Source organism: Stylophora pistillata, chromosome 9 (genome assembly GCF_964205215.1).
Source record: "Stylophora pistillata chromosome 9, jaStyPist1.2, whole genome shotgun sequence".
In the NCBI taxonomy this organism is placed as follows: domain Eukaryota; kingdom Metazoa; phylum Cnidaria; class Anthozoa; order Scleractinia; family Pocilloporidae; genus Stylophora; species Stylophora pistillata.
Window position 1 is genome coordinate 27,565,607 of NC_142527.1, and position 25,054 is coordinate 27,590,660.

At 40.0% G+C, this 25,054-nt stretch overlaps 4 protein-coding genes and 1 pseudogene across 4 annotated transcripts in view; 2 read left to right on the forward strand and 3 right to left on the reverse strand.

Annotated features, from left to right (window-relative positions):
* The window catches only part of LOC111322469 (serine/threonine-protein kinase 16), a 62,352-nt gene that overhangs the window by 15,411 nt on the left and 21,887 nt on the right, over window positions 1-25,054 (reverse strand). The gene's annotated exons all lie outside the window — the stretch shown is intronic.
* Window positions 753-3,518, forward strand: LOC148724144 (tauropine dehydrogenase-like). The gene is made up of 2 exons (XM_088732776.1): window positions 753-1,372; window positions 1,970-3,518. Exons 1-2 carry the CDS (start codon window positions 854-856, stop codon window positions 2,354-2,356), a joined length of 906 nt encoding a protein of 301 aa, XP_088588902.1. The 5' UTR covers window positions 753-853; the 3' UTR covers window positions 2,357-3,518.
* On the forward strand, window positions 3,577-5,154 carry LOC148724145 (uncharacterized). The gene has a single exon (XM_088733304.1). It carries the CDS (start codon window positions 3,580-3,582, stop codon window positions 5,152-5,154), a length of 1,575 nt encoding a protein of 524 aa, XP_088589430.1. The 5' UTR covers window positions 3,577-3,579.
* Window positions 12,440-14,447, reverse strand: LOC148724146 (adenosine receptor A3-like; annotated as a pseudogene).
* LOC148724147 (melanocyte-stimulating hormone receptor-like) lies at window positions 18,882-19,811 on the reverse strand. Its single transcript, XM_088733585.1, has one exon. The coding sequence runs from the start codon at window positions 19,809-19,811 to the stop codon at window positions 18,882-18,884; it is 930 nt and encodes a 309-aa protein (XP_088589711.1).

Sequence of the window (25,054 nt, forward strand, 5' to 3'; positions counted from 1 at the left end):
TTTTCACGAATCAACTTAACGGCCTGCTCCCAGTTGGCTTGTTAGCTCAATTGGTAGAGCGCTGCACTACAGTATCGCAGAGGTCAGTGGTTCGAATCCCGTACAGGCCTGATTTTTTTTCAGGTCTGATTTTCGCTATTGCATAAGTAGCGCTCTCTACTGCGAGGATCGTGCATCATACGTACATACTAATGTTGCGTATTTCCTACTGGCCCGTTTATATATCAGTAGTTGCGCTATTTTCTCTAGCATTGATACCGCTATTCACCGAATAATTTGTATTCACAGCTATCGAGATAGAAAAACCAAACGCCTCCGAATGGTGAAATGTGAAATGTCACGAAATCACACTGCGTGATATTTTCATTCCTGCCATCACCCACACGATTAATTATTACACGGCCGCCTGTAATTACTGCGTTAGAGCCATTTATCGTTTATGGAAAATCTTCACGGGTTTGTTGTAAACACAAAGTTGAGTTTATGATTTAATAATTTTTTCGTTAACTTTGCCCCGTTTACCAGGGATAGACTTCTAGCGAACTAAACTCAATCAAACTGTTTTATTCCGCTCTCGTATTCGCTTTCTTACAACGGGTGTGTAAAAAGCTACTCTGGAAAATTTGTAAGAAACCGCTCTCTCATACGATATTCTCTACATTGTGATTGGTTGCTAACTACTGATTTGAAAAAGTCATTCAAGGTTGGGTTGATAATGTAAACCGATCAATGTCTTAAATCACTACGGGGGGGGGGGGGAGCTTCTAGCTCTTGACATAATGTTCACACTCTTCATCTGATATGTGTCACGCACAAGTAACAAAGTCTCCGACAATTTTTCAGAAAAAAAGTTATGACAGACAGCATCAAGCATCTGATCTGTGGAAGTGGCAATGGAGCCCATGCCTTCGCAGACATCGCCTCTTCGCATACGGCAACTGAAGTTACACTGCTCAGTTTGTATCAAGACGAAGCTGAACGATGGAGCAAAATCATGCAGACCGCTGACCTGGAGATCACATGTCATCGCCGCGACCAAGAACCGAGCGACATTAGATCCAAGCCGGCTTTGATTACTAAAAACCCAGAGGAAGCTGTGCGTGGTCTTGAAATTGTAGCTTTTGTGCTGCCAGCATTTGCTCATCAGGCGTTTCTGGAGGCGCTTAAGCCGTATATCGAGCCTAGTGTGATAATTGTTGGTCTTCCTGGGGCCTCAGGACTAGAATTCCAGGTTCGAGGATTCTTGGGAGAAAAAGCGAATACGTGCACAGTGATGAATTTTGAGTCGCTGCTTTGGGCGTGTCGCTTGGGTGAATTTGGCAAGAAATGTGATGTTCTTGGGACCAAGGATTCAATGGTAGGAGCTATGCAGGTAAGCAGACCCATTTAATAACATAGATATACGATGTATAAATAGGATTTCTCTTCATCGCCGCTACCATTTGTTTAGATAATCAAATTCTTAGCAAATTATTCCTGTAATTTTTTTTTTATATTTTTAAATATTTTATGATGTATATAGATTAATTATTTTATTTTAATTATTCCTAATTTTGTTACCTTTGTTACAATTCCTTTTCTTTTCGAATTTTAATTTTCGAGGGCCATTAGTTTATCAGTTTCATTACTGTCACATGTTACCCTCGTTAAATAAAGTCTTACCTACCTACCTACCTACCTACCTACCAAGGCATAAGCGGCTGAAAGTGTGATTTCTCGAGTTCCAATCCCACCAGCCTTGCGCGCCATACCTCTCCTTCCCCTATTCCATGCACCCCCTTTTATACTCTGCGTGCGTTCGTTAGAACATTCCAAAAGTACTACTAACAGCTAATTTTACAATGTGGATGAAAGGCTGCTAAAAAATTCCCAAATACTTTAAACTTGGTGAACCGAATAACAGAAGTAAGCAAGTATTTCAACGGAACTCGAAGCCTATTTGAAATGCCTGTTTCTTTCTCCGCTTCAGGTAACGAGCATCTATGATCTTCTTGTCAAGTTTTATTCTCACGAAATTTCCGATACTTCGAGCCTGCGATCTTGTTTTTGCACAAACGCCGCTTACCAGGGTCTGAAGCATCCGATGAAAGAACACATCAAACATTCCTTCGCGCCAGACTTCTCTCATCGTTATCTGACAGAGGATGTGCCGTATGGACTGGCGGTTATCTGGGGTATCGCAGAAATCGTACAAGTGGACACGCCTACCATAGACAAAATTCTTCTATGGGCTCAAGAGAAAATGGGAAAAGAGTACCTTGTCGAGTCTAAAGTTCAAGGTAAAGATGTTCTTTCTACGCGAGCACCTCAAAGTTATGGACTGACCTCGTTGGACGCTATTTTGGGACGAGCCTAGTTTGTAGCTCTTTGAAGGTGTATTAGGTTCAATGAGCCTGGTTCAATAAATCATAAACTCGTTAACAAAGACGGACAATTGTTGGCGATGATCTTTATGTTCCGCGAAGCTTTCGCAAAGGAAAGTATTGTCTGACAGAGGCTACTGTGAATTTAATTCAGAACGATTTATTTTATCGTGGATAAGGTTTTGAGTCGTAGCGATAGAGTGTCGTAAAACCAAAACCAAAGTAATCACAACAACGGCCAATCATATCAGTGGAACATATGACAAGGAGGCAATAGGAACTAAAAAGTAAATAACATAGGCTTGCTGAGCATGCAAGAGTGCATTTCTTGGGATTAGTTGCATGGGCTGGGATACTTTGTGCAGCCATTGTATTAATTTTAGTTCCAAATAAAGCATTCATTTTCAAAGATTCCAACCAACGTGTCACATTACTTTACTTATTTGGAGAGCAAAACACCTTCCAAATTTATTTGAAATAACCTCTAACACAGGTTTGCAGTGTACTGTCTCTGTTGTTGGAACAGTAACTAGAAAAGTGAATTGAATCAGTGTCACGCTTACCGCCCTTTCATCAATGAATCAAAATTATTCTGTCATTTACCTCAGTCCGAAAAACTTTTACCTCATAATTTGACTGTGGAAAGCAAACCCGAACTATTTTAACCCCAATAAATCCTAATAGAAGATATTTTGCGGTACCTGTCCTCCAATGATGCCTCTCCGAATAAATTAATTTGATTGAACGAAGAGAAAAGGGTGATATTTCAAAGGCTTTCGGTTGGGAGAACAATATAAGCTCAGTGATTGGTTTTTACCCATTTGAACTCTGCCCTCTGCTTGTGGACAGAGTGACACAGTGCTGGATTTTTTCAGGGAATTGGCATCTGACGGGGTATAGTCTCACGCAGCTAAAAGCGTTCTATTGCATAACTTGCACTTATTGCAAAAAGATATACATCGGCGAAACAGGCAGAAGACTAGTGTGACAAGTTGCGTGACTTTTTTATAATGCTCTATTGTGATTCTGTCAATCAGCTTTTGTATGCGTCATTGTCCGGGCATGTGCGGGGACCTTGTGTCATTCGATGAGCAGCACGTAGTTCGGTCGTCCTGGCGCAGTGTGATTTTTTTAATAAAAACGTTTAAACCTCTATTTGCCGTTTCTTACATGGTGGCAGCGGTCACAGGACCCATACGGACGGAAGACTACTAGTATGGCATCAGGATTTAGTTTACCGCCGCCGGCACCCCTAGAACTTCACGATCAAAACGCCGCGGAGAAGTGGAAGAAATTTCACTTAGCATGGACAAGCTATTCTCTGGCTACGGAACTTAACAAGAAAGCCCAACCAGTCCAAGTTGCTACTCTCCTCACAGTCATAGGCGAAGAGGCTCGCGATGTTTATTCCACGTTTACAGATTGGACCGAGGAGGGCGACGAGAACAAGATTGCCCCGGTTTTGACGAAGTTTGCCGAATATTGCCAACCGCGAAAAAATGTCCCCTTTGAGCGCTACCGATTCAACCGCCGATCACAAGAAGCAGGAGAAACATATGACCAGTACAAGACCGCACTTCGTAAACTCGCCGCGGGATGCGAATTCAATACCATAACTCCGGACGAAATACTCAGAGACCGTTTGATTTTTGGCATACGCGACACAAAAGTCCGGGAGGGATTACTTCGCGAGGCTGCTCTCACCTTAGCCAAAACAGACGAGATTTGTCGCGCCGCCGAAAGCATGCAAGCCCAAATGAAAGTTGTTGGAGATGCCACCGAATCGGAAACCAACAAAGTAGATCAAGAGCGTACCTCTAACGTAAGAAAACCAAAGAAGAATATGCGGAGAAGACAACAGCAAAGTCAACGCGGACGTAACTGGAGAGAGTGTGACAATTGTGGATATCAACATATGGAAAACTTAGAATCCTGTCCCGCACTCGGTAAGGAATGCCTGAAGTGTGGAAAGAGGAATCACTTCATAGCGAAATGCAAGTCCAAGGAGGTCAAAGCCGCCGATTTAGAAGACGAAGAGGCCAGCGAAATGTACCAAACAGACGTAGCAGCCGTGGAGCTTGAAGATTCACAACTGGTCACATTGAAATTAGGGTCGGGTAACTTCGTTCGTTTTCAGCCGGACACTGGCGCTCAGTGTGACGCGATGCCACTACATATTTATAAGAAAGCATCCAAAGACGAAACACTTGAAAAGGTAACTCGCACCGAGGCATCGCTTGTCGCCTATGGGGGCTCGAAAGTTAAGGTCATTGGTTGCGTCAGCATCCGCGTCTGGAGAAACGAAAGGTCATTCCGTCTGGACTGCCGTTTAGTCAACAACGCTAAACTACGTCCTATCCTTGGCATCAAGTCGTGCTTAGCTATGGGTATTATCCAGTACAAAGATAATGACCTTATCCACAGGCCTGAGACTGGAAGTGCTTCGGTTTTTGCAGTGGATGCCCCGCGTTCACCTTTAAGCAAAGAGGCGCTCATGTCAAAGTTCCCAGACGTTTTTGGTGATGGCCTAGGCCAACTGGACGGTGAATACAAGATTAAGTTAGATGAAACGATCCCCCCAGTACAGCATGCTCCACGTCGCATCGCAGTGGTATTAAGGCCCAAGCTTAAGGAAGCATTAGATGATTTGGAAGCACAGGGTGTCGTAGCTCCGGTGACCACGCCCACCAGGTGGATAAACTCCGTTGTCGCAGTACCAAAGAAGAATGGAAAGTTGCGCATATGTCTGGACCCCAAAGATCTGAATCGTGCAATACAGAGAGAAAATTAACAGCTTCCGACAGTTGAGGACATTGCGACACGCCTCCATGGAGCAAAGGTCTTCACAATTATGGATGTCAGGAATGGGTTCTGGCACGTCAACCTTGATGAAGAATCTTCATACCTGACGACCTTTCAGACTCCCTTCGGTCGGTATCGCTGGAGGCGCATGCCATTCGGAATCTCATCAGCTCCGGAAGTGTTTCAACGGAAAATGCACGAGCTTATTGAAGGCATGACGGGTATTGAGGTGGTGGCAGACGATTTTATTGCAGTCGGTTACGGTGACACGTTTGAAGAAGCGGCTCAGGATCATGACAAAAATCTTCTGCTCTTCCTCCAAAGATGCAAGGAAAGAAATGTTCGCCTAAACTTAGAGAAGCTCAAGCTGCGACAGCCACAAGTACTCTTCATTGGACACATGGCCACTGCTCAGGGACTGGGAATAGATCCCGCCAAAGTCCGAGCTATCGTTGAGATGCCACCCCCTACAGACAAGCAAGGAGTACAACGTCTTCTGGGACTGGCTCAGTACCTGGCCAAGTTTCTTCCACATCTCTCCAATACAACTAAGCCTCTAAGGGACTTAACACAGAATGACGTACAGTGGGTTTGGAATGAACCTCAACAGACTGCATTTGTGAAGTTAAAGGAAATGGTTACGCGCACCCCAGTTCTGCGTTACTATAATCTCAAGGAAGAAGTTACACTACAGTGCGACGCATCCCAGTCCGGCCTAGGAGCCGCTCTGATGCAGAATGGGCAGCCTGTCGCATACGCCTCACGAGCCCTGACACCGGCCGAGACACGCTATGCCCAAATTGAGAAAGAACTCCTGGCAATAGTCTTTGCTTGCGATCGTTTTGACGCCTATGTGTATGGCCGAGACCTGGTGAATGTAGAAACGGATCACAAACCCCTGGAGGCGATCTTTATGAAATCACTGGCATCAGCCCCCAAACGACTCCAGAGAATGTTGCTGCGCCTGCAGAAGTACAGTCTCAAAGTGAAATAAAAGAAAGGAAGAGAAATGCTGCTGGCAGATACCTTAAGTCGCGCCTACCTACCAGAAGTGAATGCCACCGAGTTCTCCAGAGAGTTGGAAGACGTTGACCACCGTAGCTGGCTCCCAGTGACCATTGACCGCTGGCAACAGCTGAAAAATGCAGCCGCAGATGACCCAGTACAGCAGAAGTTACGGGAAGTGACCAGAAGCGGATGGCCGGAAAATAGAGCTCAAGCACCCGAATGTGTTCGCCCTTACTTTGACGTGCGCGATGAGTTAACTATCCAGGACGAGCTTATCTTCAAAGGTCAGCAGATTGTTGTTCCTTTAGTGATGAGAAAGGAACTCATGGAGAAGACGCACGCGTCTCACATTGGTATTGAGGGATGTCTGCGCCGGGCCAGAGAAACCCTGTACTGGCCATGTATGGCCACAGAACTGAGAGAATATATTTCCAAGTGCGATATCTGCCTATCCCATCGCAATGAGCAAGGAAAGGAGCCAATGCAGTCACACGAATTCGTTGCACGCCCGTGGGCAAAGATTGCCGCTGACCTCTGTGAATTCGATAACAGGGTGTTGTTAGTTGTTTGCGACTACTACAGCAACTTTATTGAAGTGGCCCGCCTGAGCAGCATCACTTCCCGAGCCATCATTAGGGAACTGAAAGCCATATTTGCAAGATTTGGAGTTCCAGACACTCTGGTCACAGACAATGGTCCACAGTTTTCGTCCGCCGAGTTTTCAGTTTTCTCCAGGGCCTGGATGTTCGAGCACAAGACATCCTCGCCGGCCTATCCTCAATCGAATGGAAAGGCAGAGAATGCAGTTCGGACAGTTAAGAATTTGTTTACAAAGTGCAAGGCGTCTGGAGCATCAGAGTTTCAGGCACTCTTAGACTCGCGTAACACACCCACGGCAGGAATTGGCACCAGCCCCGCCCAACGCCTCATGGGTCGCCGTTGTAAAACACTGCTGCCGGTAGCAGGCTCACTGTTACAGCCCAACTTTCCCACTGAGGAGGACACTCGCAAGTTGATAGGTACCAAGCAAAGACAACAGCACTACTACAACAAGCAAGCCAAACCTTTAGACCCAATCAGCGTGGGAGAAAAATTGCGAATGAAACTACCTGGTGAGAAAACATGGAGTTCAGGAACATGCACGGCTACAGCTGGCCCAAGGAGCTACAGGGTACAGGTAGGACAGACGGTGTATAGGAGAAATCGACGGCAGCTAATCGACGCAGGGGAACCCAAAGATGTCCCAGAACTTATTATTCCGGATCAGTCAGCAGAAGCAAGCCCTGAGCCCGAGGCCACTGTCCCACCCGGAAACTGCCCTCCATCTGAAGTTCACGTTGGACCGAGGCGGTCCCAACGGGAAGTGAAGCCACCCCATTGGTTCAAAGACTTTGTCACTCCCTAATGTTTTTTTTTTGTTGTTGTTGTTTCGTTTAACGTTTCTTTGGAAAAAGGGAAGATGTGACAAATTGCGTGACTTTTTTATAATGCTCTATTGTGATTCTGTCAATCAGCTTTTGTATGCGTCATTGTCCGGGCATGTGCGGGGACCTTGTGTCATTCGATGAGCAGCACGTAGTTCGGTCGTCCTGGCGCAGTGTCATTTTTTTAATAAAAACGTTTAAACCTCTATTTGCCGTTTCTTACAACTAGGTGACCGATTCCGAGAACACCTTCGAGACGTGGAAAAGAATGACAAGGACACATCGAAACCAGTCGCTAGACATTTTGATTTACGTAATCATTCTAAGCAACATATGGCAATCTGCGGTCTTTCCTTACACTTAGGTAGCACGGAAAGCCGTAAAACTCTCGAACAAAAGCTCATCTTTCAAACCGGCAGTCTAAATCCCACAGGGATCAACGAACGCTTTTCATTCCACTAATTTATTCGTGTTTTTCTCGTTGCCATGTTCCCACCAATAAAGTAGCTCCATTTTCTGCCTTTAAAAGCACACACAACCCACAATTCCTCTATTTGCTCCGACGAAGGGCTGACGCTCGAAACCTCAGCTTTTGTAATCGTTACGGTGGCTAATTTACCATTTCAACTTTGTTGATATATCCAAATTACTTCTAAAAGTATGTTATTCTGCAAACGTCATTTGTCCCATAAGCCCAAATATACCTACAGATGGGATATTTAAGAGCGTGTACCTAAGGCTAAGAGACACACGGAGGCTCAGACATTCAGATGAAGAGCTATTGAGAGTCATTAACCGAGAACTGAATAAAAGTTTTTGATCAGACTTCTGCTGCCTTCGTTTACGCGAGTTTCTTAAGCTAGTTAACCCTAACTACATGTCCAACAAAAAGTATTGTTTGTTCCAAGCGGAGGGTTTCGCTTTTTCAATCGCAGAGCTAAATAAGGAAGAGTCCAGTAATTGCTTTTCGACCCATGTTGTCCAACCGTTTTCACTAATTATTACTTAACTCAGTGCTAGACAATTAAATAATTCCGCTTGGCAGTGAAACAAAAAATTTGCTCCACTAAAAAACGAGGTCCCTTTACCATTTACATTTTCCCTTTAAATTTTCGGAACCGATAAACATTGATAGCCAGCCAAAATCTCAAAAGAAAAAAGGAGGTTCTAGAGTGGAATTTCAGTTCAAGGTCCGAGGAAAGCATAATCTGATGGAAATCATAATCTGATGGAAAGCATAATCTGATGGTTTAAAGATGGCAGTGAATTAACAAGGCAGAATAATGACACTCTCGTCCTTGACTGTATTAAGCTGCGTGATTTTGGTAAATACACGTGTGAAGTAAGCTACCAGGATCGTTGTTGCGTACCAGTGAAATCAAGTCCTGCTGAACTGGATGTCATTCCGACTGAAAGTCAAAGTAGAACAAGTGAGTGCTAAATGCGAATAAAAGCTTGTTACTGAGTGGCAATCACAAGCCCTCTATAATTAGCACCAGTAGCACACAAGTGTCACATTGATTTCCTTATCATATTTTGCCTCCTCTAAGATCTATAATCCAAGAGAGACGCCGATTAGATCATAACTACAAAAAATCAATCAAAATGCGTGTATGATTCAACTTAATATATTTTCCCATTTCGCGTACATCGAGCCTACGAATGTACAGAAAAAGTCAGCGTGAGCCGCAGAAGTATAAATGGTGAAAACTGACATCCTTTCAGCGAAACGCTTGTCTTATATCTATATCAGTAAACTTCTGTAATATTTCAAAGGGATGTTATGTTTATCTCCAATTATTGTACGCCCGCAGTCTATGTAGCTATGAAGGTTTAATTCATTCGTCCTTCCTACTATCGTCCCTTTTCTTAATCAAGGATGTTTCTTCCCTTACTCCGCAGAGCTTAAACTTTTACAAGAAGTAGACTTCGAAACCCATGAAGAACTTGCATGTATGTTTGGGAACGGCCCATATAGTCTTGGGGGTTGGAGGAAAGTTGCTGCCGAGTACGGCATGAGATATATATATATATATATATATATTGCTGGGATGGGGGAGAACCGAGACGGTCACCCCAAACGACCCAACCTTTGTGGTATCGTCTAAGCCATGCCAGAGTGCTCAAACTAGAGTAAACCAGCGAGCATATATATATATATATATATATATATATATATATATATATATATATATCAGGTCTTTCCAATTCCAAGGAACCTGGGAAAAACGTCTTAGAGTTTCTGGGTGGTTCTCATCCAGACCTGACGGTTTAATGCTTCTGCAGGGTGCTAAAGCACCGCAAAATAAGACGCTTTGACATTGCAAAGCTCCTAGAAGATCATTTTTAACCAAGACAGAGAAATTGACCCTCTGGTTCATTGCAAATGACCTGCAAGTAAACGCTACTGAAACTCAGCCAATGATACTGGGGAAATCTCGGTACCCATACAATCTTTTTGTTGTTGATAATTCCATGCCCTGTCTCCAAATGCTTTCGGATCAGCAAAGCGTTCATGATCATGAAGCAATTGTTTCCCCGGATGATCTCAATAAGTCTTCTTTCTTATATCTCAGCAGGACTGATATGGTTAAGTGCTTGACTATTTAAAGCCTTACAAGTCAGCGACAATTTTTTATTCTTATTAATCGTTAACCGTTAAAATCGAAAAAAGTGAACAGTCGACCGTAAAAGAAACTGCCCCTATCCCCCCCCCCAAACATTGAGACCCTCTTCTGCGTGTTTACATCAATTTTGTAATAAACAACGTTAAAGTGTTTTGTTCCTTCTTCAATAAATCAAACACAAAATATTTCAGGAAAGTTTTCATTTACTCCTAGTACAAAATCTCCAAGCTTACGGCGTGCACAGCTTCTTGATGATCAAAAAAAAAACCAAAAAAAAAACCAGTCAATTGTACTTTTAACCGTGGATGTTTAAGCAGAATACACTGGAATATACATTGGCTTTTTGTCATTGAAGTCGAATCTCCTTTTTGTTTGAGTCGAGATAAAAATCTGGAACTCATAGCATATTTAACTATCCGGCTAGTAAGGCAAAAGGACCTGCTGGTTATATTTATAATATTAAATATTTTTTCTTGCTCCGGTGATAAAGTGGAAGCTAATGTAATAAATAATGGTGCAAAAGCCACGATCTCCATGTTTTTCTTAATTTAACAAAGTTCTTATTCTTTTGTACAATAAGTTTGTCCAGTTTTTCCTAAGGAAACATTTTAACTTTCCAATTGTGTCCTTTACTACTTTTTTCACTTCCCTGATTCTCCTGCAGTAAAGAATGAGTTTAAGTTAAATAGAAAATATGCCGTATTCTCTACAAAATGCATCAATGTAAAACAAAATGGAAAGTAGTCAGCAAATAATCCAAGCTGTACTTACGCTATGGCGGAAACTGTTTTCTTGTATCGTGCAACTTTCAATGCAGTCGGTACAACGCCGCTGGAAAACAGCTGTTGTTTTTGTTGTTGTTGTTGTTAAAGACCCATGATGGCCTATGGCCCTGTACATGAAGTAATTGGTGACGGAGGCGGAAAAAGATCTTGGCGTCACGGATGGCCGAGATGATGAAAGAAGAAAACTCAAAACAGCATATACCAAAAAGAAAATATACAAAATCAAGAAAAGTGCAACTCAAGCACCAACAAAAACACAAAAGGAGGTAATTACTGATATCAATCCAACACAAAGGTCATTGACGGCCAGACTGACCGAAACAAAAGTTTTGCGGGAGGATAAATTGAAGTCACGTTGTGAAAAGTAGTTAGAATTAGAAAAACCCAGCGAGACGCCAAGCTCAGACACAGTGGCGAAAAAAAAATTCGGGGCTGGGAACTGAGCACACATCCTCGCACGTGACAGAGGACTATTTTGAATGAGCACTTTTGATTCTTTCTTTAATCCATTTTTTTTTTTCACATTTCTCAACTAGCAGCAGAATTGAATACCTTTAATTAGGGAGGAAAATAATGAAGACTACCGTAAGTGTTACAACCTATGCAGTTACAATTGACCAGACAAATTATCTACTACACATCATAGACAAAAGTCATCATAGTCAGTTGCGCTATTTAAAAACATTCATTGTTCGCTGAGTTAATTTACAAACGGTTCGCGGTGAATAAATGAAGCGCAGTCGACTCACAATGTTTGTGTAATTTGTCTTTGAAATAAAGCAAATTCATTGGTCGGTTTAACTGTTAAAACTTCTCCATCTGGCGAACATTTGTAAGACTGGCATCATGATGGTTGTTTCGATTTTCATTGCTCAACAAATAAGAGGAATTCTACAGGAAAACATTTCAAAAGAACATCAAAAACACCTTTCATCGGCTTTTCAAATTGAACACGCTTGAAGTAAAAATTTTCTGAAAACAGCTTGATAGAATCGCTCTTTTAACACATGGCTACATCTGAAACATACCCAAATCTTAAGCATTGTGCAGCTTCTTGTCGATAAGTCACGTTTCAAAAAGCTTAATCAAACGATGCTGGGCTATATAATTGGGCTTCATGCCATTTTGGTCAAATTCCCATTACGACGTCTTTTATATTAAATTTTAAATATCATATGAATTTGTTGATAAAATGGATAGGTGTCAATCATTTTCTCCTTAAACTATGTGCAGTTCAAATTGAGGAGACAAAAAGATCGTTGGTGCTTTTAATGGGTTCACGGTAATGCCACTCCATTAGCCGGTCCAACTGACGAAACTTCTCCACCTGGAGAACATTTGGAAAATAAAAGTGGTGCAGGCCTCGTTTTATTACTATTGGTTATCAAATAAAATTCTCTCTTAAAACAATCTTAAAGAAAATTAGCAAATAAAAGAAACAAATTTATTTTTTTAAATACGTTCGAAGTTGCATATTTTTCAAGGTAGCTTCGTTTAAAACACCCATTACGAGTCTTAATTTTAAACACCCCTGGGCTACAGATTTCCACAGCGTGTTGTTCATAATATAAGTTATGCAAGACTTAAACAATTACAATACAATTCATGCTACTGAACCTCTCACACGCTCGTCAATTCACTCATTAACAAAATTGAAATTCAGTATCATTCAGTGCACCTAATGGTAGACCAAAAGGAAAAATGCCTTTAAACCATCCCTGAGCGAAGTCAGCAGCCTGTATATCAAAGTTAGTGTAGTTACACGTCAAACATTTAATCATTTTAACGCTCTCTATTGAGGCGATATTCGTTCATTTAATTGCTAAGACAGAGAACCATCCCAAAGTAATCCCTACCCCAAAATGCTGGATTGTCTGTGAAACAGGTTTCCACTAGTCGTAGAAGAGTTCAACAAATCATGTTCATAGCATTTGCTTTTGAATTTACTAAAACAACATTTGTAAACACGAAACTTCATTTTGAATTCCCTTATAGAGTTTTACATTGTTTTGTAGGACGTAAAGTTTCAATTTGATTCCCTACAACACTTCAACTCTCTAATTGTGTCCTTTACTGCTTGTTTTACTTCCCTGATTTTCCAGCAGTAAAGAATGGGGTTTAGAGATGAGTTTAGATAAAGTAAAGATAAGGAAAAGTGGAAAATATTAACTCCGGAAAGCGCTCCAAGATAACTTGACATGTAAGTAACACAGAATGGAGAGTAGCAAGCAAATAATCCAAGCTGTACCCATACTATGGCGGAAACTGTTTTCTTGTATCGTGCAACATTCAATGCAGTCGGTACAACGCCGCTGGGAGGCAGTTGTTGTTCTTGTTGGTGAACATGGCCTTGTACATGAAGCAGTTGTTGGCGGAGACGGAAATAGATCTTGGCGTAAGAAGTAGTTGAGATGATAAGGGAACTAAACATTAAAACAAAATATTCATAAAAAAAAAAGACTTGAAAAGAAGAGACATCCAAGTGAAGCAGCAACTAAAAACCAATAGAAGATAATTAGCGCTCGCACCCGCCTTAGCGTAACAACATGTCTGTATCTCAGACCCAGCAACAGCGCAAGAAGTCTGTCCACACTAATTGCGGTTGATGTCAAGAGCGAGACTCCACAAAGTATAAGAGAGGAACAGGCCCATATCACACCAATGAAGCTGGACTCTATGATTCTTTCGTCAATATGCACCACTGTAAACAGCGGTTGTGAAATGATTCCAACACAAATATCAGTGACTGCCAGACATTGAAACAAGAGTTTCGTTGGAGGATGAACCGAGGTCATTTTGCGAAGAGCAATAAGGATTAGAAGATTGCCCAGTATCGCAGTGATAGAGAAAAATATGTTCAAGGATGCAAACGCTACTTCCATACCTAGGTATCACCGGATAGCTGAATTCTAAAGAGGTGTTTGTACGTTCATCAGTGGTGTTCAGCTTTCCTCTAACAACAGCAGAGAATCTGTTATCAGAAAGGGAGATGGCGGCAATTGTAACTGTTCCTGCTTGTCTTCTTTTGACCGCTTAGCCTGATCGTTTGGGTGAGAGTAGTTCTGAGCAAGACTGTCGTTGGTATGGTAGTGACTGCTGTTTTGGGAACTGCTGCTGAAGCAACCAATAAAGGAAAGTGAAGAGTCTTCGTCAATAGATATCTATAAAACTTGTTTGCGTACACTGATTGGTCAGTTTTACTTTGACGTAATAAGCTACGAGACTCAAAAATGTGTCGTCGTGTTGATCGGCTCCTTTCTTATGTAAATATATCATAAGTAAGTCGATTTCTATAGCGCAGATATGTGACCATATGGGCTAAGCACACTAACAAACGACCATGCAAATTATCTTGAATTCCAATTCAGCTTTGACTAGTTTAGTTTTGGCCTGATCAGATGATGATGCAAAGTTTCTTTCAATGATATGGGCTGTCATATTTGTCCTTGTGTCCGAAATTAATGGATAGTGCTTTTATTTTAAAAGATCCTTATTGAACCAGCTGCACGAGGGATTGATTGTTTTGCAATTTGACTTTCAAATATAGTAAAAACATCGGCAACAATTGTTAGATTGTCAGATTTTTTCATTCCCTAATTCTTTACCGTTAGAAATTACCCTGACTGACGAAAAGGTATTTCAGTGCATCAACCGTAAAGTCAAAATATGTATTTACGATCAAGGAAAGACAAAACGCAAACAACTTGTTCGAAAAATAGGACTCAAAGTCCCATTTATCATTTCCACCATCAATATACAAATTTTCAGTATGGATTTTTTTTAAGAGTGATAATATTGTAACATACAGGTTGCATTATCGTGGACATGTGTCGTCATTTCTTTTTCAAGCTGTGTGCAGCTTCCTAATGGTAAGACGAAAAGATTGGTCGTTCCTTTTTTGTATCCATAGAATCCTAAAAAAATTTTGCGAAGGAGGCTAAAAGTTCAGTAAATAAAATAGAAAATAGCTGATGAAGTGTCAATCAATGTTGCCTCTAACACTTAGATAATGTTGCCTCTAACACTTAGATAATGTTGCCTCTAACACTTAGTAATGTCTAATATCAGTAATGTCTTGCGGCAAGACATTACTGATACGTGTCACTTTTTAAGTTTGAATATTTTTGCAAAGCGAAAAAATCCTTTATACCATCCTAAGAAAGAAAAAATATTAGAAGCTTGTCATTTTGTAGACCACAACCGGTTCTCCTTTCCAAAAGTCGTTGGCTTTGCAGCTTTGCTCAGTGGCTAGTCAATGCATCGGTGTATCAGAAATAGAATCAGAAAACAGTTACCCGTAAATATCTTGGCGTAGGTATACCATTATCGATTGTGCTAGCATAATGTTTGGCATAATTCGGAAAAACGAGCATAATTTTTGCACTTTTTCTTAAAGTAGCACTGCTAGCATAATCGGCATATTTTTAGTTTTTTTAAGGGAACATTACCAGAGTCATGACTTGCTTGGCCTCTAAGATTGATCATTTTTAAGTACTGTCCATGGCTTGGTCTATTTTCATTCGTCTGGGGGAGGGGAAGAAAGTTACCGCAGTACTGCGTCGTTGATCGTCTTAAGGACTGGGCACGCTGGAAGTAAAGATTGCGTCGGTCCCAGTTCCCGCTTTTACAGGCAACAAAATAGTGTTGAGCAACTTAGAAGGAGAACAGTTTCCTGATAGGTCAGAACCCGCTCAAATTGCTAGAAATCGCAGCCTGAAGAATACAAACAACAAATACAATTTGAAAGATCCTGTTTCTGCCTTGCAGCTGCATGAAGAATGGATTGTTTTGCAATTTGACTTTTAAATTTAGTAATTACATCGGTGACATTTATCAGTTTTGTAAAATTTGTTCCTGTTCAAATTCTCTGTAGAATATCTCGGCCAAAAACATCTTTAAATGAACAAGGAAGCTATGAATGTTTCAGAAAGAAATAACTAATTTTAACGCATGTGATGTTTTAGCACTCTGCAGTGACAGCAAATATTTCTTTAACACAACATCGAAATGAAAACTAAAGAATGTTGTTGCCACCTTGATACAGAGATAATCTATTACGGTGACTCACTAGTCTGAATAAAAAAAAACTTGGAAACTTGTACTGAAGTCCAGCTCTTTATTCTACAGATCAATTTTTTTCTTCGGATTTTTTTCCAATTATGAGCGCTCGGTTCTGTCTTAATGTAACAACATAAAAGATAATCTTGAAGTTTCCTACAGCTTTGACTTTTTTGGTTTTGGCCTGATTAAATGATGAAGGAAGTTAACTTTCATGTGATTAGTAACCAAACTGATAGTGTTTGTGAGCAGACAAATGCGCTAAAAGTTAGGCCCCTTTTTGATCCACTTCATGAGAAATGAACTCCCTGTTAACACTGTTAAGGACTTGGGCGTATTTTTAGACTCTAATCTAGCCTTTGACGAACGCGTAACCAAAACTGTATCTTCCTCTATGCATCGACTTAGTCAAGTTAATCGTACCAAACATATTTTTAACAAACATACTCCTCTTACGATTATTAACTCTTTAGTTTTTAGATAATTGGTCGAATACCTCCAAGCGCAACATACCGAAATTACAGAGCATACAGAACTTCGCTTGTCGTATTGTTTGTGGTGCGCGCAAATACGACCATGTTAAGCCTCTTCTTAAAGAACTAAACTGGCTCCCAGTGGCAAATAAACTATATCTTCGCGGCGCCATAATGACTTTCAAATGTATGACAGGACGAGCCCCAAAACACCTCTCCTCCCAACTTATCAAACGCGTGGAGATTAACAGTCATAAGACCAGAAACTGCCAAATGTTGCATATTCCCCTTTTTAAAACTAGTAGTGGTCAAAATACCTTTCATTTTAGATCAGTTGATATTTGGAATAATCTTGAGCACTCTTTTAAGATTTGAGATTCCACACACGTTTTTGAGCATCGCCTAATTAATAAGGTGGAGGCGCGGTGGACTAAATATTATGCATTATTATATGGCTGTGTCTCACAAGGACTGGGAACTACCAAATTCACGAATTTGATTGGCTGAAATCAATATTGAAAGCGGTCTAGATTTTCTCATCTAGACCGGCATCTAGACCGGTCTAGAAAAGAAAGGTACAAAGACTATAAAAATTTGCACATAAGACAGCCATATAATAAACATCTTATTAACCGAGCTAGATCGGTCTGTATGGGAGAATCTTGACCTCGGTCGCTGGTACAGACCTCACTGTATTCGGTCTGTACTGGCGACCTCGGTCAAGATTCTCCTATACAGACTTCCTGCTCGGTTAATAAGACCTAATTACATATTATATTGTATTGTCATTATTAAATTGTATTGTCATGATATATTGCATTTATTTAGGATATTGTCTTTGAAAAGCCCCATTGGGGAAAGTCAATAAAGTACGTATGTAATATAAAATAGACATATTTCCTCTTACCGAAATTAATAGATGGTGCATCAGTCATTTTAAAAGATTCTGTTTCTACCAGCTGAGAAATGCATCATTAGCAATTTGGCTTCCAAATATGGTAAAAACATTGATGACATTTAACAGTTTCGTAAATTTTTGTTCATTCTCTAATTGTATACCATTGGAAGTTACCTTTGCCTGGTGTAAAGGTATTTTATTCTATACACCGTAAAGTTAAAACATGCACTTACGATCAATAAAAGCAAAAAACGAACAAAGAACTAATTATCGTTTCACCATCAGTTTGAAATTTTCAGCATAGCCTTTCTTTAAGAGAGATGTTATTATGTGATACAGGTTAGATCTGCATCGATATTTTCCAAAAAATTCACGTATAAGCTATGTGCAGCTTCTTACTGATCAGAAAAAAAAGATCGGTGGTGCGTTTAATGGCCACCAATAATGGGTGGGCGTTTCTTTTTTCGTAGAAACATCTTGGCTTGAGGAAAGGGAGTTGATTATGAAAGTTTCAGTAAAGTATAGGAAATAGCTTATAAGCTTTTATTCTTTGTTAAATTTATTCTTCCTATTGAGTTTACATAAACGTTTGCTAAATAGTATTTTGATGTCACATTCTAAGTAATTTGAAAATTTTTGCCAAGCGAAAGAAATCCTCCAGACCTATCCCAATGCAAGCGAAAGGTCAAAAAACATGTCAAATGAGTACCTAATAAGATCAGTGTAGTTTACATCTTACTATACATTAAAAAGGGCCCCGATAAAGCTGTGTATCTAGGCTTTTTTATAAATACACTCTTCAAGTCATGAATCCTTTGATCGACTTTAAAAAATATGAATTATCTCCTCGTGGAGTATTCTTTCTTCGTACACTGTCAGATTGCTTCACCGCAGTCGGTTTATATTTATGAGAATAAAGTTTAAACTGCCCGGTTTGAATAAACTCTAACACATTTTAAGTTGGATATTGGTGATTTTTCATTCCTACTGAGAACATAACACGAAATGTTATTAGTATGTCACAACTGGTTCTCCTTTCTAAAACTCGTTGACCTTGCAGCTTTGCTTTATAGCCGGTTGAATAGTAGAGTACAGCGATATCCACTATAGTCACACTTGTTTACATTAGAAAACAGTTAAATATCATGGTGTAGGTTCCGTTTTAGCATTTTTCTGTCCTGCTGATTGAAGAAGGGCCTGTGGCTCGTGCCACTCTATGGTGACAGTAAATATTCCTTTTTAACACCACATCAAAATGATCAATTAGGAGGATGTTGTCATTCAACGTAAAGTTACTCTTCACAAACCAGAGCCGGAAAGAAAACTGCTCCCTTGATACAGAGAACCTCTCTTGCGGCGACTCAGTAGTCTAAACATAACTTGTATTTGAATCCAGCTGCTCATTGCAGCCACATTGTTTTGTCCGACATCATGTAAATTTTTTCAGTCTGGCCCACAACAACAATTTAACAGTCTAATTGTGTCCTTTACTGCTTGTTTCACTTCCCTGATTTTCCAACAGTAAAGAATAGGGTTTAGAGATGAGTTTAAGAAAGGTAAAGACAAGCAAAAGTTAAAAAGATTATCTTCGAAAAAGTCTACCAAATCCTCTAACATCAATAAAACACAAACAGGAGGGTAGCAAGCAAATAATCCAAGCTGTACCCATGCTATAGCGGAAACTGTCTTCGTGTATCGTGCAACATTCAATGCAGTCGGTACAACGCCGCTGGGAGGCTGTTGTTGTTGTTGTTGGTTGTGAACAAGGCCCTGTACATCAAGGAGTTGTTGGCGGAGACGGAAATAGATTTTGGCGTAAGAAATAGCCGATATAATAAGAGAAATAAACATCAAAACAGCATATGCGAGAAGGGAAAAGTTAAATAACTGAATAAAGATACACCCAGCACCAGTTAGAACCCAAAAGGAGATAATTAGCATTCGCACCCGCCTTAACGTAACTACGTGTCTGTATCTGAGATCCAGCAACAGCGCGAGAAGTCTGTCCACACAAATTGCGGTTGATGTCAAGAGCGAGACTCCACAAAGTATTAGAGAAGAGTACTCCTGAAATAGATAAAAAAGGTTGATGCTGGAGTTTATTCCTCCTTCAAGAAGCCTCCCTGTAAACAGCGGTTGAATGATCAGTCCAAAACAAAGATCAGTGACCGCCAAACATCGAAACAAAAGTTTTGTGGGAGGATGAATCGAAGTCACTTTGTGAAGAGCGGTAAGGATTAGAATATTGCCCAGTATAGCAGTGATGGAGAGGAAAATGTTAAAGGATGCTGAGGCCGCATACGTCGCCACAGGTAACGCTGGATAACTGACTTCAAATGAGGAGTTTGTATGTTTATCAGTGGTGTTCAGCATTTCTCCAAAAGCAACAGAGAATTTGTTATCAGAAAGGGAGACTGTTGGCTACTCTAACTGTTCCTGCTTGACTGCTTTTGATCGCTTAGTCTGTTCGTCCGGTTGAGAGTAGTTCTAAGGAGGACTGTTGTCAGCAGAGAAGTAAAAAATGCTGTTAAAACTGCCGCGGAAGCAGTCATTAGAGGAAAGTGAAGAGTCTTCGTCAATCGATATTTATAAAACTTTTTTTTGTACACTGATTGGTCAGTTTTGCTTTGATGCTCTTGGTTGGAGATTAAAAAATGTTTGGTCTTGTTTATCGGCTCCTTTGTTTAAAGATGTGTCGCAAGTGAATACGTCTTTTTGCAAATTTCCTTTCAAGTGAAATGGGCATTCATAATTTTATGTCCGTAATGAATGGCTAGTGGTTTCAATTTAAAAAGATCCTGTTCCTACCAGCTGCATGAGTAATTGATTATTTTGCAACTTGACTTTTTTGTACTAGTTCATGATCGCCTCCTTAATGGATTGTATATCAACTTTTTTGAGTTGCTGTCAGGACGAGCCTCTGTAGACATCAACAAGAGACGTTTGTGTGATTTGACTTTGAATTAAAGCCGCTACATATGACGATGTAAGCCATGCTGTTTTTTTTGTCGGATAAAACGCTTCGTTTCATGCGTTTTTTTTTGTGTGTGTGTTTGTGTGTGTGTGTCTTTGGGAGGATTCTTAATTGTTGTATTATTATTTGAACCAACTGTCATGAACTTGTGAAGGGATCGCCAGAATTTGCGCAAATTTCCAATCGATCGAAAAATCAAACTTTGTCACTTTTTATTCTTGGGTAAACTAGGGGAAAAAACTCTCTGAAAGTTAGTCACTATTACTAATCAAGCTAAAACACAGCTAGAAAAAGGGAAACAGCTTTAGTTTTCGCATTGCAAACAAAAGAGGAAGAGATACAAATTTATTTAGATGCACAGTGCCATTAGCCTGGGAACGATGTGAATGATTTAGTCTGCTTTTTCACAGTGAAGAAGTATAAAAGAAATTACTTTGATTTCATCAGGAGGAAATTCACGCCTAACAGCTTCGGTAGCGATAGAAAAATTTAGCTTCTTACTTAACATTCTAGTATTTTCATAATTGTGTGATTGCAATTCAGTATTTCATAGGGCCATAAGGGGGATTGGATGTAAATCACAACTTAATGCTGTGAAATGTGGCATCCCACAGGGATCTCTGCTGGGCCCAAGACTTTTCTCCTTTTATGTAAATGACTTGCCTAATCAGATTAGAGAAGGGGAAATAGATATGTATGCAGACGACACAACATTATTTTACATAGGCCCCTCAGTCGATGTAGTGTGTGATGCACTAAACCGTATATTGGGGGATGTATATGACTGGTGCAGAAATAATAAGTTAACTATTCATAGTGGGAAATCGGAGGTCATGGTACTCAATAGAAACAGCTTTTGTGGCCCCCTGAAACCAGTTATACAAGATCCTAAGTAATGTTAATTCAAGTGTCTGCTTGGGGGTAGTAATTGACTCTAAATTATCATGGCAGCCCCAGATCACCGCTGTCTGTAAGAGCTTTAGTCGAAAAGTCAAGTATCTAAAGCGATTGAGTGTCCTTCCTAAGAAGGTATTGGAGGCCATTTACTTTTGAAGCATTGTCCCTGGTGTTACTTATGGTATGCTAGTCTGGGGAACCTGTTCCCCCCCCCCCCCCCCCTTGCTATATGACATTGAACTGATCCACTTAAGAGCAGCTAAGATCATACACGGTCTTGCAGAAGTTAACCTGGAAACCTTGAAACGCATTCACTGGCAGCCCTTAACTAATTTTCACAAACTAAAGTTAATCTCATTCATGTACTCAGCTTATCACGGTTTAGTACCTAAACTAATACGTGATTTATTCCACAAAACTGAGCAGCGACCCTATAATCTAAGAAGAAGGGATGAATTTAAGATACCAAAGTACAATTACTCCATAGGAAGAACAACCTTATCCTATAGAGGGCCTACAGTGGGATATCCTACCTGAATCAATTAAACTTTCTGTTAGCTACGCAAGATTTAAGAACAACATAAAAAAAGATAAGACACTACTAGATAAATTAAGTTTCGCGAAGGAATCATGCCTGATTACAAACAAGGATGATGACTTTTATTATTTCTGAACAATTTATTCAATTTATTTAATTTAATTTATCTATTTATCCTTTCAGTTACTGATAATAGATTACGATAGACATAATAATTTTTACATACTCTTAATTTCTTATATATCTCACACCTGTATTTATCCTAGTTAATGCAATTAGACCTTAATGTTTTAGATAGGCAGGTCCACATCAGCCATTGGCTGACTTTTACCAACCTGCATTAACAAATAAACTATGTATGTATGTATGTAAGCTGTAATTATGTACCCTGTCCAAATAAAGTGCATACTTATTTCGTCGCTTACTTACAACCTCCCCAGCTGAGCGCAGTATTCTGGAGACCGAATGAACGGTTCGTTTGCGCTCTTTTGGCTACTTCTGATAAACGGATATTAAATCGATGAACAAAGAGTGATCCGGGGAGAAAAACGGGCTTATTAATCCACTGGATGACGCAAACCGTATAAATGATTTCTGGTTTTATTCGATCTATTAAGGAAAACGTTGCATAATATTAGATAGGGCAAACTACAGGGCAAACTACAACATAAGCGAACTACAGTGATTAATCGCATATCATCGACCTCTTACTTCTGTGACGATATTCAGCAGATTATTCCTAATCACTCGTAAACACGGGGTGGTAGTTCAATAGGACATCCGGTTGGCAAAATCATATGAAACGCCGGTCAGCGAGAGAACAATTTAGCACGGAACGATTCCTTCTAAAAATGAACTTTGAACACGTTGCGTGATCTTACGAAGTTACTAATCCCAAGTGTATAATGAACTTAATGAAAATGGAAATAATTTTCAATCAATTTTGACTCCTATCTAATTATATATTTTTCTCAACGAAACAAAGACAAAGATCAATTTTTGCAATTTGATTTTTTACATAGTGGCGACATTTGTCAGATTTGTTAAACCTCTTTCGTAGCACAGTGAACTGAATTGGCCATTTTCGACTTACAAACTTCTTCATTTTTTTCTTTGAAATGAGCCTAAAAGTAAATCATTTTACGTGAAAATGAGATTTATTTGTATGATAAAAAAATTAATGTCAAGTTTTTCATCAAAGGCCGAGTACCTGGCGTCGTTTAAATACAGAGGCTTAGGTCATCTTAGCAATGGTTTGTTTCCTGAGTTGCAGCAAAAAAATTGTAACACAAAGACACCTCCATTTAGGACTCTTCAGGCGTCGTAATTTGATCTAAAATACTCAAAATCAGCACAATACTAATCGTCAAGAACGTCAAGTTTTAACTTGCGATCTTTTCTGTCCGCGGTTTCAGAAAAGTCAGTTATTGACAATCTACCGCCTCCAAGTTATATAATCTTTTACCACCGTTTTTTGAGCCTGCGAGCAGGCTCTGGTGTTTGTGTTTTGCCTCAGGCCTCTTTTCTGGTCACAGCCACTTATAACAACATTAGCAGCCGCTTATGAAGAAGTCATTGAAACCCAGATTTCTCGTAAATTCCGGAAATTTATTTGGTTTTCTTTATGATGAAGTAATTTTAAATCTACCTACTTTTCAAAAATCCAAATTTTAGGCTGAGCAAAGCTTTTTCCACAACCTGGCGAAATGGTCGGGAGTTCTATCTCAGATTGCTATCTATACCGTATATTTTTGTTTTCAACCCGGATGGACCTTACGATGGAGCAAGCGTAGCTGGTAAATATTGAGTGGTACCGACCACATGTACATGTTCATGTGCTGAAGACACTCATTTGCGTTGGGCACTGTTTAGCAGCCTTTACATTCAAGAATTTATTGATCGATTTGCTCATTTGAGATTTCATCATTCATACATGTATAAGTATACAAAGCTTTTGTACATCAGTTGATCTTCCCTTTTACCCCCATGAGTGACCAAAACAGAATTTCTCCTTATAATTTCAATACAATCTGAAGCAGGCGAGCGACGAGAATAGTAGTATACCCCGTCTCTTTCGCAACTCCCGCGGAGTCTGGGTCCGAGTGAGAGTATTTTTAATTATTTTAATTATTACTCTCGCTCGGACCCAGGCTCCGCGGGAGTTGAGAAAGAGACGGGGTATACTACTGAGAATAAAGAAAATTATCCATCTACCAACTTCCCCAAACTAACATCATAAGAATTGTCAGTGGGAGATAGGAAGGAGAGTCACGAATGAGATCTTGGGAGTGAGAAGGTTAAGGTGGCTGGTACCAGTTTTCATCATTTTGATGGTTTGTAACTTTGAAAGAATACAACAAAAATACTGACCAAGGCCAGTTGAACACTATAGAGTTGAATTATATAATCACTGGTTATTCAAAATAGGGGTCATTTCGTCACTAGCAGTTTCCATGGCAACGCTTTCAAAGGCTTATTTAGACGCATTTTTTAGCTTGTGGCTTAAATAATTCAAAAACTAACCCGGTGACCCCGTGTTTTTTTCAGTGATTGCTTTTAACACTTGAAAAGGCAAATGTACAAAGATTTTTAAAAAATTCTACGGGGCGGAATTTCAGAAAATCTAGAAAAAAGGCAATTTTCACACATCGCAAATTTCCTTCCGTAGAATGTTCTATTTTTTTTCTGATGATTCGTTTCGACGTTATTATCATATTGGAACAGTAAAAAGAAGGGGTCACCGGACTTGTTTTCATGCAATAGCTTTTGTGAGTTTACCAATTTCCACGCGCGTTCTAGCGCATTTAAAAATCTGGATTCTATAAGATCGACATTTGCTCATGATCTATTATAGCTACCGCTGACAATTGCGTGTGCTCGCGCGAGCGCTTACGATCTGGGGTTTACATACGTAAATTCGCCTTTACTGCCAAGAAATCATTAAACAGCTGTCAAAGACAGCGGGCTCATCTTAAAAATCCTACACACGACTTCTGGCTACATCATATTATTTTCCTTGAAGTTTCAAAGTCTTCTTTCACTTAAGGTAGATTATCCTTCACTTGAGTTGTTCTTTTTTTGCCGTCGCAAGATTTCAAATCGGTTGAATATTTATTTTAGATATGACGTGAAGCAACCTTTACTTCTCCGAAAATCGTCTTCTTTTTCTTAGTTTCTTTCTCCTGCATTCATAGCGGCCACTCAACA